This window comes from Doryrhamphus excisus, chromosome 7 (assembly GCF_030265055.1).
Source record: "Doryrhamphus excisus isolate RoL2022-K1 chromosome 7, RoL_Dexc_1.0, whole genome shotgun sequence".
Lineage (NCBI taxonomy): Eukaryota > Metazoa > Chordata > Actinopteri > Syngnathiformes > Syngnathidae > Doryrhamphus > Doryrhamphus excisus.
This window is the reverse complement of record NC_080472.1, coordinates 6,202,015-6,216,248: the sequence shown is the minus strand read 5'-3', so window position 1 is coordinate 6,216,248 and position 14,234 is coordinate 6,202,015. Positions and strand designations below refer to the sequence as shown.

The window sequence follows — 14,234 nt, the reverse complement described above, 5'->3', positions numbered from 1 at the left end:
GATTTGCCTGCAAGAAATAACGTGATGTTATAGAAAGACTTTGCCACCACTGGCCTCCATAGTAACAGTACTAATAGCAGTACAAGTAGTAGTACTAGTGATAGTGATGCAGTAGCTTGGACTTTAAGGTAGCATGGCTCTGTTGCTCTCATTTGATCTCAAACTGACAGCGCTTTGCAGCTGATGAATGTTACTCATTTTAGTGGACTAAGCTTCTCCATTCAGGGAGAGGGGAGGGGGACTCGCTTTATGAAAAAATATATATACCGAAAAAAACAAAAACAAAAAGAAGGTGTTGACGTTTGTAGTGTATCCATTGAAACTTGAATCTTGAGGCAAGTGCTAGGCAATGACCACACGTCACTTAGTTCGTCCTGAACACGCTGACTCTTCTGTCGTCTTGTCGCTTCCTTCCACAAAGCGGCGGATCCTCATCCCGAATGTCGTCCATCTTGTCCTAAAAGAGGTTTCTTCCTAGTGGTGCTAAAAGCAATGACACGCCGGACTCCTCAGAGTCATCCTGGCCTCTTTCACGCGTTCACACTGTGAAGCCTTCAAGGTGACAGAAGAAGCACTGTTGTCGTCTTAGGGTGACTTGAACGCATCACCACCTCCCATGCAATAGACCTATAAGTGTATTATATTCGCATTGTTGTTTGTTTAATCAGCTCAGTACTTGAGTCCATCCCAGATGCATTGTGGGAATTAGAATCTCCCGCTTTGCTCTCGGGCCATTCCTAACACTTGCCCCGTTTTTTTCTTTCTTTTTTTTATTCTGTTAACTGACTTTTTATGGCGAGAGACGGACAGACGGACTTGACTGACATCTGAAAGCATCTTTCAGGTTACCATATAGGCTTACTAAAGCCCTGTTGTAAAATATACGGAAAATAATAATGGCTGGATGGATGGGGGTCTCTCACATATCAAATGTGGAAATTCTAATTTTATATTTGTATTTTCAAATAATATTGACAAAAAAATGTCTGTGAAAGGTTTCCATCCTCTACTGTGGTCCAGAAATTGATGTGTCTGTCTGGAAAATAAATACAATAAACTGAATTGTTATATGACTTGTTTTGTGGCTCTCATTCTCGTTGTTTTAACAGCACGAAGGAACGCTGGCCGTGTAGTTGTGTTGCCACCCAGCGGCCATATCCGGTACTGCGCATGCACTCGGGAATAACACATCCAGCACCGCTTTATTTCTCATCGGCATCATCTCTTAAACAGCGCCAATATTAGCCGAGGCTGACACCACAACCACACCTGTACATTCACCCGTTCTCACACACTGCATTAAAAAACACAGCGATAGCAGTGAGGAACTAGAACTTACCTTCAAGTTCAAGTTAGATCCCTGAATGTATTAAGCATACCGCTTTTCAAATCTTTCTGGAAATCATTCCCAAGTTAAGGTGCCGAGAATGAAAAGTCTTTTCCCCATTTCTTGTCCTGTAGCTGCCTTTGCTCCTCGTTGGGTTAATTCATTAACTCAATCATGAACGGATTAATACATTTAAAGTACCAGGACTTGGGTCTCTCCAGAATGACAGAAAGGACCAGCCTTACAAGGCAAAATGAGGGGGCTTCAAATTTCTTGTAAAATTCTCCATGATAAACAGAGCATTAGCGGTAGCATTCATATACAGCGGTGAGAAAATGGTTTGTCCCATTCTTAATTCCGTACTTTTTGCATACTTGGTTCAGGTCAATACATTTACATATTTAGCTGTAGCTTTTGGAAAGTGGGCTTCTTCCTGATCCCTTCCACTTTGCGAATGGTTAGCGTGCTGGCCTCACAACAAGGAGGCCCGTGTTCAATTCCACCCTCGGCCATTTCAGTGTGGAGTTTGCGTGTTCTCCCCGTGCATGCGTGGGTGTGTGACCTGTGATTGGCTGGCCACCAGTCCAGGGTGTACCCCGCCTCTTGCCCGAAGACAGCTGGGATAGGCTCCAGCACCCCCGCAACCCTAGTGAGGATGAGCAGTAGAAAATGAATGATTTAATGAATGATTTGTGGAGAGCATCCGACCCAGTTGTCATTTCTTCTTCTTCTTAATTTATTTCAGACATGCATACTATGTTACATTAATGTATCTCACATATACACTTACAATATCTATACATATACTTACATATATATATATACACATACACAACACCTTATTGCTACACATGTCTGAAAAGAGTTGTCATTGGAACTGACTTGAATGGACACGTTGGTGCAGGAGATAGAAACGATGAAGAGGTGATGGGCAGGTTTGAAGAACACAGAAGGACAGATGGTGGTTGACTTTGCCAAAAGGATGGAAAATAACTGCAGTGAATACGTTCTTCCAGAAGACAGAGGAACATAGGCTGACCTATAAGAGTGGAGGTAGGAGTCCACAGGTAGACTACATCTTGCGTAGACGCTGTCATCTGATGGAGACGAGTGACTGCAAAGTAGTGGTAGATGAAAGTGTAGCCTCATGGTGAGGAAGATGAAGAGGAACAAATGGTGGAAGCTGAAACAAGAAGAGTGGACTTTTAGGCAGGAGTTGAGTCGGGCTCTGGATGGTCAGGAGGTGCTTCCAGATGACTGGACTACTACAGCAAATGTGATCAGGGATCAGGTAGGAGACTACTTGGTGTGTCATCTGGAAAGAAAGCAAAGAGACTTGGTGGTGGAATGAGGAGATGCAGGAGTGTATATATTGTACACATTTCACATTAATTTCACCTGTAAACCTGAATTATATATAGATGTATATGTGTACATATACTATTTAGGTGTTCAAGCTTAACATGGAGAGTTGTTGGCTAACAGAGGTTCATATATGCAAAAAAACATACCTTGTTGTACAACAGAGGTCATGATGATGGCCCAGATGCAAATGAGTGGTGATGCTTCCTGTGGCCTGCATGGAGGTGGAATGAAGAGCTGCCTCGCTTGCATGTCTGAGTGTCAAACATCTGAGAAGTACCTGGCAATGCATATTCCTCATGCATGACACATACACACACACACACACACACACACACGCAAGCAGCATCATTTATTCATGCTAATTAAGAGCTACTCAGAGACGCAGGCATGCTTAATTGGCAATTACAGTATAGATGAAAATGACAGCTATTTCTTTAAAGGATCAGGCTAAAAATGCAAAGGAGTGATGGCAGGAACTCCCATATCATGAGCAAGGTTCTCTGCACTGGCGTTATTTCTATCTCCCCGCCATCGTCTTGTAATGCTCGCTCCTCATTGGGAGCGGAACATCTTTTTGACACAGCTGTGTAATGGAGTCAATGGCTGCACTGTGCGTTCGTGGGGCTCTCAGGTGGCGGCCGCCTCCCAGAATGCAGAACTAATGTGGAGCCCGCCATGCAAATTGACGTGACATTGATGGGCACTCTCTCGCTCGCGCCTGCACAGCCTCTCCATTCACTAATAATTGCTGATTAAAAAGCAGTTAAGAGTCCATGAAAACGCAAATGTGCATTAACCAAACGACCTTGGGGGATGCACGCTGCCACGTGTGTGTGGTGAGTCACATGACTTATTTTCTTCCTAAAGCCAAAACTGTTGATGGTAATAATGATAATACCAGTAAGCTTTGTTATATGACATCATATTATATTGCATTAGGTAACATTATAATGTAATATATAATGTAAAAAGTATATGATTGTACCACACAAAATAGAAAGTGATAATTCTATGCATATATTGTATTATTGGTATGATTCTTCAACAATCTCTCTACATTTAATTAACATTACTCTGCGCTATCTAATATGTTATTTGCTGTCTGTGAACTGGTCATGATATTATAATATTGCACATTATATTAGTACATTCATTTCATGCATATGTAATACAATTTTAATGACATACATACACAAATTTGAATTAAAAAAACAACTGATATAAAACTAAATGAAGTATTAATGCTCGAATGACCCTGACTACTATTCCGGTTGGTTGTAACCTCCTTCTTAAATAAAAAGGTCATTGGCCAAATTCTGTGCTCAAGGTCGCACCCAAGGTCAACTGGAACATGGACATAATGAAAAGCACAATGGATGGAAACATAACGTTTCTCCCCATTTGTGTAAAAAAAACAAACACTTATCAGTCTGTGTTGCTGTTGCACCAAACATTTTGCTAATGTTCACTGACGTACACACAATTTCATAAACGTTGCTGAATATCGACGCAGGTAATCACAAAGAAAGAAAGAAAATCTCATTATTGTTCCTCGGCAATGGAAGAGCAGTCAATGGCCGTATCACCCATAATGTCTCACACATACACACACACACATACACACGTACACACAGCATCCGTTACTCCCATCACCACCAGCCCACAAAGCAGATTTCCACGTAGCAGAAAACTATTTCACTGCCCCGCCAATCAGGTACCAAAATATTAGGTACACTTGAAGACAAGCATAGTCAAAATATTAAGTACACTGGCAGGCAAATTATTAAAGGCTTCCTTCCTTCCTGATATTATTTTTTTTGTAACACATACTGAAGTCCAAGGTGATGTAACCATATAATGGCATAATGTGTACCATAGTAAGTGTCAATATAGTGATATATATAGCACATCATGACTGGTCCAAGACTCTTCATCCTTGTATTTAGCAAACATCAACTGCTTGTATTGTTTCTTGAATTGGCTCATCGTTGTGCATTGTTTGACTTCCTTACTCAATCCATTCCATAGTTTGATTCCACATACTGAAATGCTATGGCTAGCATAACGTAGTCCTAGCATAGAAGTGTTTCAAATGTACTTCTTCCCTGAGATCATATTTCTCCTCTCTTGTAGAGAAGTATTGGATGACATGTTTAGCTCATTGGTTATTGTTAGCCACGCTACCTCGATAGCCTTGTAACGGCTGTCGGCCCCTTCCAGTTTGTTGATGTGGTGAGTTCAGACCTCGCTTGTCCTGAATTAAGGCAAAGTTGTCACAGAGTTCTCGACGGAGTAATTAGAGGTGCTGACACGAGTTACAGTCGGGAATTTTCCTAACAAAAGCTTAAAAACTTTGGTGGTTGTCCTTCCTTGTCAAGAGTAAATTACGTAATTATGGTCACACTCTAAAGCGATCCCGAGGTCTTCCAGACTACTGCCGAACCCCCCTTTGTAATTTTTCTGGGTATAGGAGTTGATAAATGAATACATCCTTTGGAGAGCTACCTGAAAAGTAGTTAGGAGCTACTAGTAGCACATGAGCTGCTGCTTGGAGACCACCGACTTTCCATGGATGAACTCAGAGTGGGAACGTACAGTAGGTTTTCTACAATATAGTAAAAATACACGTTTTTTGTGGGACTGCCTGTCTTTAAAAAACTCGGATAGACCACCGACTGGTGGAAAAGACTCTCTGTAGGCACACGTTATGCTAGTTATGCTACACCCATATAAGGAAACCCAGCTCACTTTGACATCAGTTTGTGGAAAAACAGGTGGAAATGACAAAGCTACTATATATATCAAAATATTAGGTACACTTGCAGTCAAATATGAGGTGCAACCAAAAAAATATTAGGGGCATAATATATATATATATTAGGGGCCCTGATATTAACATTTTAAAGTGATATAGAAACTGGATGGATGGACCCATTTCTTTTGAAGAGAATCATCTGTCAACTGTACATCCCTGCAGTATTCCCCATATTCCACATGGGGGCGTCTTTCCCATCAACTGCTTTATCCACAGAGCACTAGAGCTCAAGGTTTCATGCCATACACTCACATTCACAAAAACCAAGACATGTTCTTGATAAATGTCAGATTTTAATGGAAACTAAAATTGTGACACTGGCACTTTTTTTTTATTTCTATCACATCGCTTGGAATTGCAGGTTTTCCATGCTTTAAAGATTGGCAACAATGTTTTTTTAGGAGGGCTTGATGATAAGACACTGTATCCTCTCAAGTACGTACAATACATAAAAAAAACTAATACATGACACAGTGGGTCTCCGAGGTTTAAAGCCAGTATACGTTGAGTGGTAATTAACTTTGTTGCTACAAAGAAGAACAATTCATACTTTGCAAACTAAACAATGTGAAATGCGAAAACAAAGACATTTATTCCTTTTCATTCCTTCCTACTTGTGCATCTACGTATAAGTTAGTTTAGTCTTTAAAACATGATAAAATAATCCTTTTTTAAAATTAGGTCTACTTTAGACATGAGCTTGACAAATGGAACGTGCCCAGAACATTGCAGACTGGTTTTGGCTTTTGCTCGCTTGTAAGCCCAACACAAGCCGGTAATGTTTCTTTCTAATTCTTTTTAGAATTCTACAAAACAATAAAAATACTATTTGCTTTCAGCTGCATTCATGTCACTTCAAAGAAAAAAAAAGCTCTAAAGAGCGTTGCAAAACAGAGAAAATATAGACAGAAAAGAAAATGGCACGGATATAGGCTGGAAGCAGATTGAAAACAATCGAAATTGCTGTAAAAGTAGATTTGTTTTTCCACACAGGCACCTGAACGTTAACACAACAGCGGGGGTATGAAATATGAGGAACTTGCATATTACAACAATAGGGGAGACGCGCTACACCCTAAAAACTCCAATCAGTAACGAGGCTAAAGTCATCTCTGGTGATGTGGAAGCTTACATCAGCATCCTTGAGGTGATTGCACAGCCTGATAAGTGGAGGACTTAACGCCACATGATCAGACCTGACTTTCCAACACACATACACACACAATTCTGTTTTTGGTTTGCAGGCTGCACTGCTAATAAATCTACTCTTTCAAAGCATATTCTATTTAAGTGCTTGGAAAAGTAGGATAAGCGTCCCATCCTTTTCATAGAAAAACCATTAACACGGGACTCAGAAGACTACAGTAACATAACTTGCTCTGAAGACCCTGTTTTTGCTTTTAGAAGCCATAAGATGCTCAACGATAACCCTTCCATCCTTTTACTGAGTGGGAACCTGATTGTGTCACTTTAGAAGTCAAATTCATTCCCTCCCACACACACGCACGCATACACACACACGCACGCATGCACACATAAGACAATTGTTGGAAAAAAAAACAAACACTTTTACCAGGAAGCCAACTGAGATTAGACACTAAAGTTAAACACCAAGATGACTTATACAGGGGGGGGAGCCTAATCAGGCCATAGCAGCAAGAAGTGTACTTGAGAGCCGGGAGCCAGATTGGGTGCTCGCTCAGTGAAAGGAAAAAAAAAAAATATCAAGAATACTTCATCATGAATATGCGAAACAGCAAATGAACCCTCAGATTGCAGGCTAGCATACATGAAACGAAATACGACATACTTCAAAGAGGAAGAGGTTCGAGTGATTAATGACTGCATCTTTTGCTAAAACTATTTGATATTTCGTCAGATCAGAGACTCGTATGCAGATTCCATTTGGAGGACATGAAGGGAAGGGATAACGTAGTCATGGCTTCATCAACACTACCTGAGTTACATTGAATCATTTTGTGTTTGTTGTGAGGAGTAACAGCCCAGAGCCACTTTTAAGAAATGCGTTTACATAAAGTGCTAACATTCCACACGTTAACCAAATGGGAGCGAAGAAATCGCTGCTACTGGACGGTCAAATCAATACTAACAATCAATACTGATTTGGAGGAGGTGATGACAATTTGGGCTTCCTAGACTTAAAATATTTATGGGCCTCCAAACGGAATACATCACCTTAGAACACGCACGTAGACGCCAACAATGTTAGCCGCGGTTTAAAAAAAAAAAAAACTCTTCACATTTCAACACGTTTGGACAGAAGACATCACTGCATGCCTTGTGTCACCGCGAGCGGCGATGTCTAATTCCCACCAGTAAACATGCGGGACATCCACAGCAGAAAACAAAAAAAAAAATCAAGAAAGAAATAAGCAATATGAATCCTAAAGACGTGATTCTGAAGGACAATGAAGAACAAGTGAAATGTTACCACCTGGGTTGTATTTCCGTGAAGACAACACACGTCGGGTGAAACACGAGAGCAGGGTTCTGATTTGCCCTGCGGACATAAGACATGATTTTGGCCTCCTCTATAAGTACACAGACTAATTGCACCATTCAAAGGCGTCATTGCAATGCGTGTTCTGTGCATTCAAGCCTGTGCGTTTATACAACTCATTTGAAAACATGAGAGAAAATGCAAGTCTGTCACATCACAACAGGATAAAGGCTAATGAGGTGGGGTCCACAGCACCTTCTCACATGACCATCTGGCCCCGAAAGAGTGCAAGGATCCGGTTGTCGCGTTGAAGAGGCACCCGATCAATCTCATTTATCCTTCTGCCGCAGCATCAGTGTTTGTCCAATGCCCTCTCAAAAAGCCAATGACAGTTAACTAGAAAGTGTTTTCACAGTTTCTTCCACTCCAACAGGTGAGCATGATTCCCAAGGTAGATAACCACAGCACCCAGAAGAGACGTAGCCACAGTACAGTCCACGTCTACCTCACTGATCAGGTCCGTCCCTGGTCTCATCATAAACCACTACTCTGTTTGGATCTGCAGCAGAGGGAGGAGACAAGAAGCATATGCTGGGGTTATTGTGCATCTCAAAAAGGACAACCATCATTTCAATGCTTAGAGGGTCAGCAGCCAGGCAGTTGGCATTGTAGAGTTTTGTGATCTACAAACGTCTTTGTAGATCACAAAGAGTCAGGTGGCCTGACTCGGTGTGTGTGTGTGTGTGTGTGGCTGAGTTTGCAAACAACAGTCTGCTTTGCTACGTCCAGGTAGACTGGCCAATATGGACCAAAACTCATATCCAGATATATTTAGGTAGAATATCGATATTACGATATATATCAATATTTTTTCCGTAAACTGAATTTCAACAAAAGTCAAGGCAAAATATGTGTGCAGTTTTTTTATGTAAACAATATTAGAGAAAAATAGCCACTGAGAAAATAGTGTATTCTCTTTTCTAAATATAGAAAAAGTTAAGTATACTGTTATATAACTATCTTGAACCTATCAGCATCTTGAAACACGAGACCTCTGCATGAAATCCAGTCTATCGATATGCTTGTTTTTGGTATCGTGCTTAACAGAAATATCTTTTTTTTTCAATATCCATATATCGGCCAGCGCTAGGTAGACACATACCATCTTTGTCCTTACCGATGGTTGCAGTGATGAGTAGTGTGGCTAACATCAGCCGCAATAAAGTCAAAACAGAAGCATGCAGTGTCCACTTTGCAGCAATAACAGATTCTACTGTTTGGTGACAACTACAGGATTGTTAACATAACATTTTAGCCATTCATCATGAAGAGTCTTCATTCTTCCTCAAACTAATATTAACTGTGGACCTTGCAGTGTCGGGCACAGAACATAACAGAAAAGGGTCTGCCCTAAACTATTCAATAGAATTGTGAAAGTGTAATAACCCATTTTTTCCTAAATTCACATTGTCCATAGGAACTTCTTGGGTCTGACAGACTACTTGATGCATTTGTAGATGAATTAATCCAGCTCAAGCTGACTAAGACTACATGCCATCAGGCCTGTGCGTTTATACATCCTAAACCAAGTCAGGGTTCGGCTGATTTGAAATAGTGGAACACATTACTCTCAACTAAGTGAGCGAGACAAACACTTGGTTCCATTACACATTATTGAAATGAACAGTGACCGATTAGTGAGCTAAAATGTTTTTATATTCCCTAAGTGCTCTGTTTTAGCAGATGAAATAAATCCTGTATGAAGTCACATTACCATGCTAATAAACTGCCACAGTAGTCATAATTAAGAGAAAGCTAGCCCTCCATACGGCTCATGTTATGTTAGTATGGTGCATTAGCCTTCAATATTACTATTGCGTTGGAGAGTCTCAGGCACTAGGATTTACATCTCAGATGATGTGCTGGAGCTCAGAAGCCGGACGTAAGGGCGGCGCATGAAGGCACATCATGTCTGAAATTAATGCACCTTTCCCTGTGAGCATGCGCTGCTCCAGCAACCATTTGAGGGAAATTCCATGTTTATGTTCACAAAAAAGGTGTGAAATGCCTTTGACGGATGAAAATATTTTTCTCTTGCTGGGAATTACCAAATACAATAACTTCTGACAGTTTGTTTTGTCAACAGAGTAGCAGAGCTTGGGGGAGGGAAGAGAGTTTATTTGGCTTACAGCCACGCCCATATAAGGAAGTCTGCCCCTCTGTGACATCACAAAGGGGCAGTTTTACCATGTCTTTTCAAAGCGTTTTGAGCCATCCCAAACTTCTTTCAGGGCTCTCTTCCAAATGTGCAAACCTTATTAACTGAATGTTGACAAATTGCCTCAAATCATGTATTTGTCCACTTTAAAATGAATGCTTCTATCACTATTTTGGTAAATAAAAAGGATTAGAAAGGATAAGAAGCTGAAAGAAATCACTTACGTTGTTTTTGCAAACTGAAAATGAATTCCATTTCTGTTGAGGAAAAAGAAAACATTAGTCAATGTGCAGCAATTATTCGTCAAGAAGCATATTTCATGCAGAGATTATCGGTTCGATTGAGCATAAAGACCTCTTGAAACCTGACAAGTGTTTTAGGGATATTAGCCACAGCTAATTCCACCGCAAACCACCGTTTTACGTTTACACAACTAATCTGAAGCTAAAACACGAAAGTTACCTTTAGTGTGATAAGTGACAGCAGCTTTGATGTCGAAGGACCCCCAGCTCTGCCGTCGGCCCACATCTTTAGACAGGGCCTGCTCTTCAGAGGAGCCAAACAACACAGCGGTTATCTGGCCCTGTGCAGGATTAGCACGACTGTCCTTACCAGGGTCACACACAGCAGAACCTGAACGTTTAGAATCTTCTCTGTCACATGGCTGCAGCATGCTCTCCTCCTCTTCACCTGAGATGCGAAGAGGAGGTGGAGAACGAGCAGCAAACATGTTGCACGGGCTAGAAGTCCTTTTCTCTGTGCCCGACTCCAAGAAGAAGGGGCCCACCTCAAAACATGGCTGGCCACTGTTGGCCTCAGCAGCCAGACACTCCCTTGGAGGGCTCACCACAGTTGTGTTGTCCTCAGTGGGCACCGGCCCACTGCCCCCTTCTTGCCCCAAGTTGGGGTCATTTATAAAGGAAAGCCCCCACTGATTCTGGAAGATTTCTCCCAAGGCTTTCTGATTTGTCTGAGCAGCCGGTGGGTTGAGGTGACGCGCACTGGGGAGCATGTGTTGCATATTTATAGGGTAAACGAAGAGAGAACACTTTCTCAGTTCATACGCGTCTCCCTGGAACATGGGACTACTAGTAGAGCTACAGTTACTTTCCAAAGGAGACGCTACATTCTCGCCACACGCGGTGGCAGGAACACTGCTAGCAGCAGGAGCAAAAAAGGTACCCACTGAGAGGCAGCCATTTCCACTCGTAGAAACAGGCCCATTGGTAAAGCTAACTGATGTGATGGTTTTCATAGCAGACATGGGGACCTGTGAGGGTCTCACGGGCAGAGGCAGTGCTTCTGCTCCACTTTGAGCTACTTTGTTGAGGTTCTCTTTGACTTTACTTGCATAACTGATCTTGGGAACAATTTTAGCACTGCTATTGTCCACAGGAAATACTGGAGGGGGCTTGAACAAAGTCCACGAATCCTCTTTTGAAGGCGAGGAAGCCTTGGCTTTGTGTCGTTCTTCAGTCTTTTTACCCCCTACTTTCCCATCAGAGTTCTTCCTCTGAGGTTCCCCCACAGAGGCCTCAGAGGCCACAGCCCGTCTAGGCACCAACTGAGTCTCTACTTTACGAGAAAGTCGAGAAGTCCCTGCCTTCTCAGGTGCTTGGATTTGAAAAGCCGAGGGCTCTGGCGTAGTGTCACCCTGCTCATTGTTCTTCAAGTTGTTACATCTGGCCTTGCGTTTCTTGGGTGTGGAATACCCGCCCTCTGAGCTGCTGCCTTCAGTGTCCTTGCTTGAGAAGCCGTTGATAATGACGCCGCAATGCGCAATACCATTTTGAAGCAACACAGAGTCTTTCTGATCATCGTGATGATTCAAGTCCACGGCCTTCTTGTCATTTTGAAGGGCCATGGCCTTTTTGTAGTCCAGTCCTTTGCTGCTCGATTTGGGAACTGCTGTGCACAGTTTTGGCGTCGACTTCTGCTTCACGTTTGCATGAGTCGCGTGTCTGTTCCCATTGCTGTTCGGAGGATGCGGCATGCCAACAGTATCTGGCGAATGTGTACTCTTCTCCACCTCCTCATCTGCAACGATTATTTTTCTGTTGCCTAGAAGAGAGAAACCATTTTCAAGTAACAGCAAATGCCAAATTGAACAGAAAGGCATTACAAGTTATCGTCTGATTTATACCTCAGGGATGAGAAATGCCGCACCCTGAGGTCACAACATGATTATGGTCTGCCGCCTGGGTCACCGCATGAATTTCACCTAAGTCATTTTTACCTTTAAAATCGAACACTACTGAATAAAAACTGACTGCAAGAAACTGTTGATTCATCTCCGTCAGTGCTTTCCACAAGAAAGCAAAGTAAACAGCCTTAAAAGCCTTTAAAGAGCTATTTGCTCCTTCAAAGCAACATTCCTGTTCCTTCCTGGCAACTGAAGCTGAGGTCAAAGTTGACAAACATGACTTGACAAGAGAGGAACGCTGGTTTAAACGTAAAGTGTCATCCAAAAATACATGTGGACACCTCCAATGTTGAACTGTGTGTGTTATATTACAGACATACGATATGCAGCAACACTGCATATCAAGTCAACAGCATTCCTGTCATGGCTATTAAATAATGGCGAGGGAAAAAATGTCTGATAGCTGATGGCAAATTAATGTGAACAATTAACACAAAAGGTGTGCCCATTGAACTGCTTTGTCAACGTGTGACTACCATTCAAAGTCCACTGTTACAGTCACACACAGCCTGGCCCTGCTAACGCAGAGAGACTAGAGTGTGGACATCATTTTTTTTTTAAAGTATACAGTGACGTTTCGTGTAATATGCACTGTCCAAAACGCATGTTTCAAAATTACAACTCCTCAAGTAATTGAGCGTTTTGCAGGGCCGATACAACACGCAACAGGCCTGTCAAAGCTGGCTAGCATTCGCTAATGTCACCTAGCTATGTGGCTTGGCTTTACGTTCACATATCCATTCCCCAAAAGGCGCACTACATCATTACCTGGTCACCCGGTGGCATAAGGCTTGACAATGTAACGCGTGTTAATGTATATGTCACAGTGAAAGGGCGCCGTTGTGTTAAATCAAAGCTTAACTAACCGGTTAATTATAGCATTAGCCCTCAGTTAAGTTCTAACATGGCCGACGGGAAATGGCAGCTCAGAACATTCCAGCGAAGCCGGCTGCTATTCCGAAACGGGACTCGAGCGTTCTGAAACGAACAAATCTATGGCCACGACTTCAACTTGTCGTAACGCAAAGGGCCCAGTGATTCCATGCAGTACAAAAACACAGTGCGCTCGGAGACAGGCTCACAAGGTCAATTCGCGACATGTCAAACCACCACCAGCTACAACTGTCACGCAATTGTCAGCTCTGGATAGAGCGATAAATCACACGGTTAAGCGTCTCTGAGACTTTGGCCAATTATATTTTTTAATCGATATGCAACTTACCCTGTAGGGCGTCACCGAAATCCAGCCGTAAAACACACGAAAACTTGAATTACAAGCTAACAAGTAGGCTTAGTGCTAAATCTCACTGGTTAGCATTAGCATTCGCTACTACCGAGTTGACATTAGCTCAGGCTAGCGTGGGTTAGCAGACGAAGGCTAGCAAGTGATAGCTAACTTTTCCGGATGGCCCAACCTGTTTTCTTCGCGTTCGCTTCCTGATGCTGGCGCTTGAAGTGGCTCTGATCATGTTTTAGGCAAGCTGTCTGTCGAGGAGGGCTTGTGTCGTCTCCGCGGTGCTGGTTTAGACTGTCCCTTGCCCGATCTCTGGGCTGTTCCTCCATTGAACAGTACGAATTGTGGGACTTTTTCGAGCGCTACGTTAGCTCACCGGGGAAAGTGCGGAGAAGTCCAATCACTGCCAGAGCCAAACGGAAGCTATTTGCAGACTGTAAACGTCAGCATCCAACGTCTAAACATGGTCACCGTTTACTATATTACACATTTAGTCTTTGTGCAGCGTTGCAAAGCAGATGTTCTAAGAGGGGTTTTAAGCATCTTGCACAAAATCAAAGGACATTTGACAACAATATAAGGCTAGTGTTACAAATCTCGGACGGGGTTGG

General features: G+C 42.4%; 1 protein-coding gene across 3 annotated transcripts; it reads right to left on the bottom strand.

Annotated features, from left to right (window-relative positions):
- Positions 1–5,776: 5,776 nt before the first annotated feature.
- Positions 5,777–14,219, bottom strand: nufip2 (nuclear FMR1 interacting protein 2). 3 transcript variants are annotated; one of them, XM_058077745.1, is made up of 4 exons: positions 13,612–13,772; positions 10,649–12,247; positions 10,411–10,443; positions 5,777–8,527 (listed from the first exon to the last, which is right to left on the bottom strand). In XM_058077745.1, exons 2-4 carry the CDS (start codon positions 12,177–12,179, stop codon positions 8,475–8,477), a joined length of 1,617 nt encoding a protein of 538 aa, XP_057933728.1. In that variant the 5' UTR covers positions 12,180–12,247; positions 13,612–13,772; the 3' UTR covers positions 5,777–8,474. The 3 variants fall into 3 exon arrangements, with proteins under 3 accessions (XP_057933728.1, XP_057933729.1, XP_057933727.1); XM_058077746.1 differs by lacking the exon at positions 13,612–13,772 and adding an exon at positions 12,330–13,570; XM_058077744.1 differs by lacking the exon at positions 13,612–13,772 and adding an exon at positions 13,805–14,219 and having other exon boundaries at positions 5,778–8,527.
- Positions 14,220–14,234: the final 15 nt, after the last annotated feature.

Bases quoted from the DNA above. Each gene is read 5' to 3' on its own strand.
- nufip2 (XM_058077744.1), bottom strand. From the start codon at position 13,952: ATGGAGGAACAGCCCAGAGATCGGGCAAGGGACAGTCTAAACCAGCAC. The intron at 12,248-13,804 runs GTTGGGCCATCC...TCTCTCTTCTAG, and splicing joins AGCGAACGCGAAGAAAACAG to GCAACAGAAAAATAATCGTT. The intron at 10,444-10,648 runs GTAACTTTCGTG...TTTCCTCAACAG, and splicing joins TGTCACTTATCACACTAAAG to AAATGGAATTCATTTTCAGT.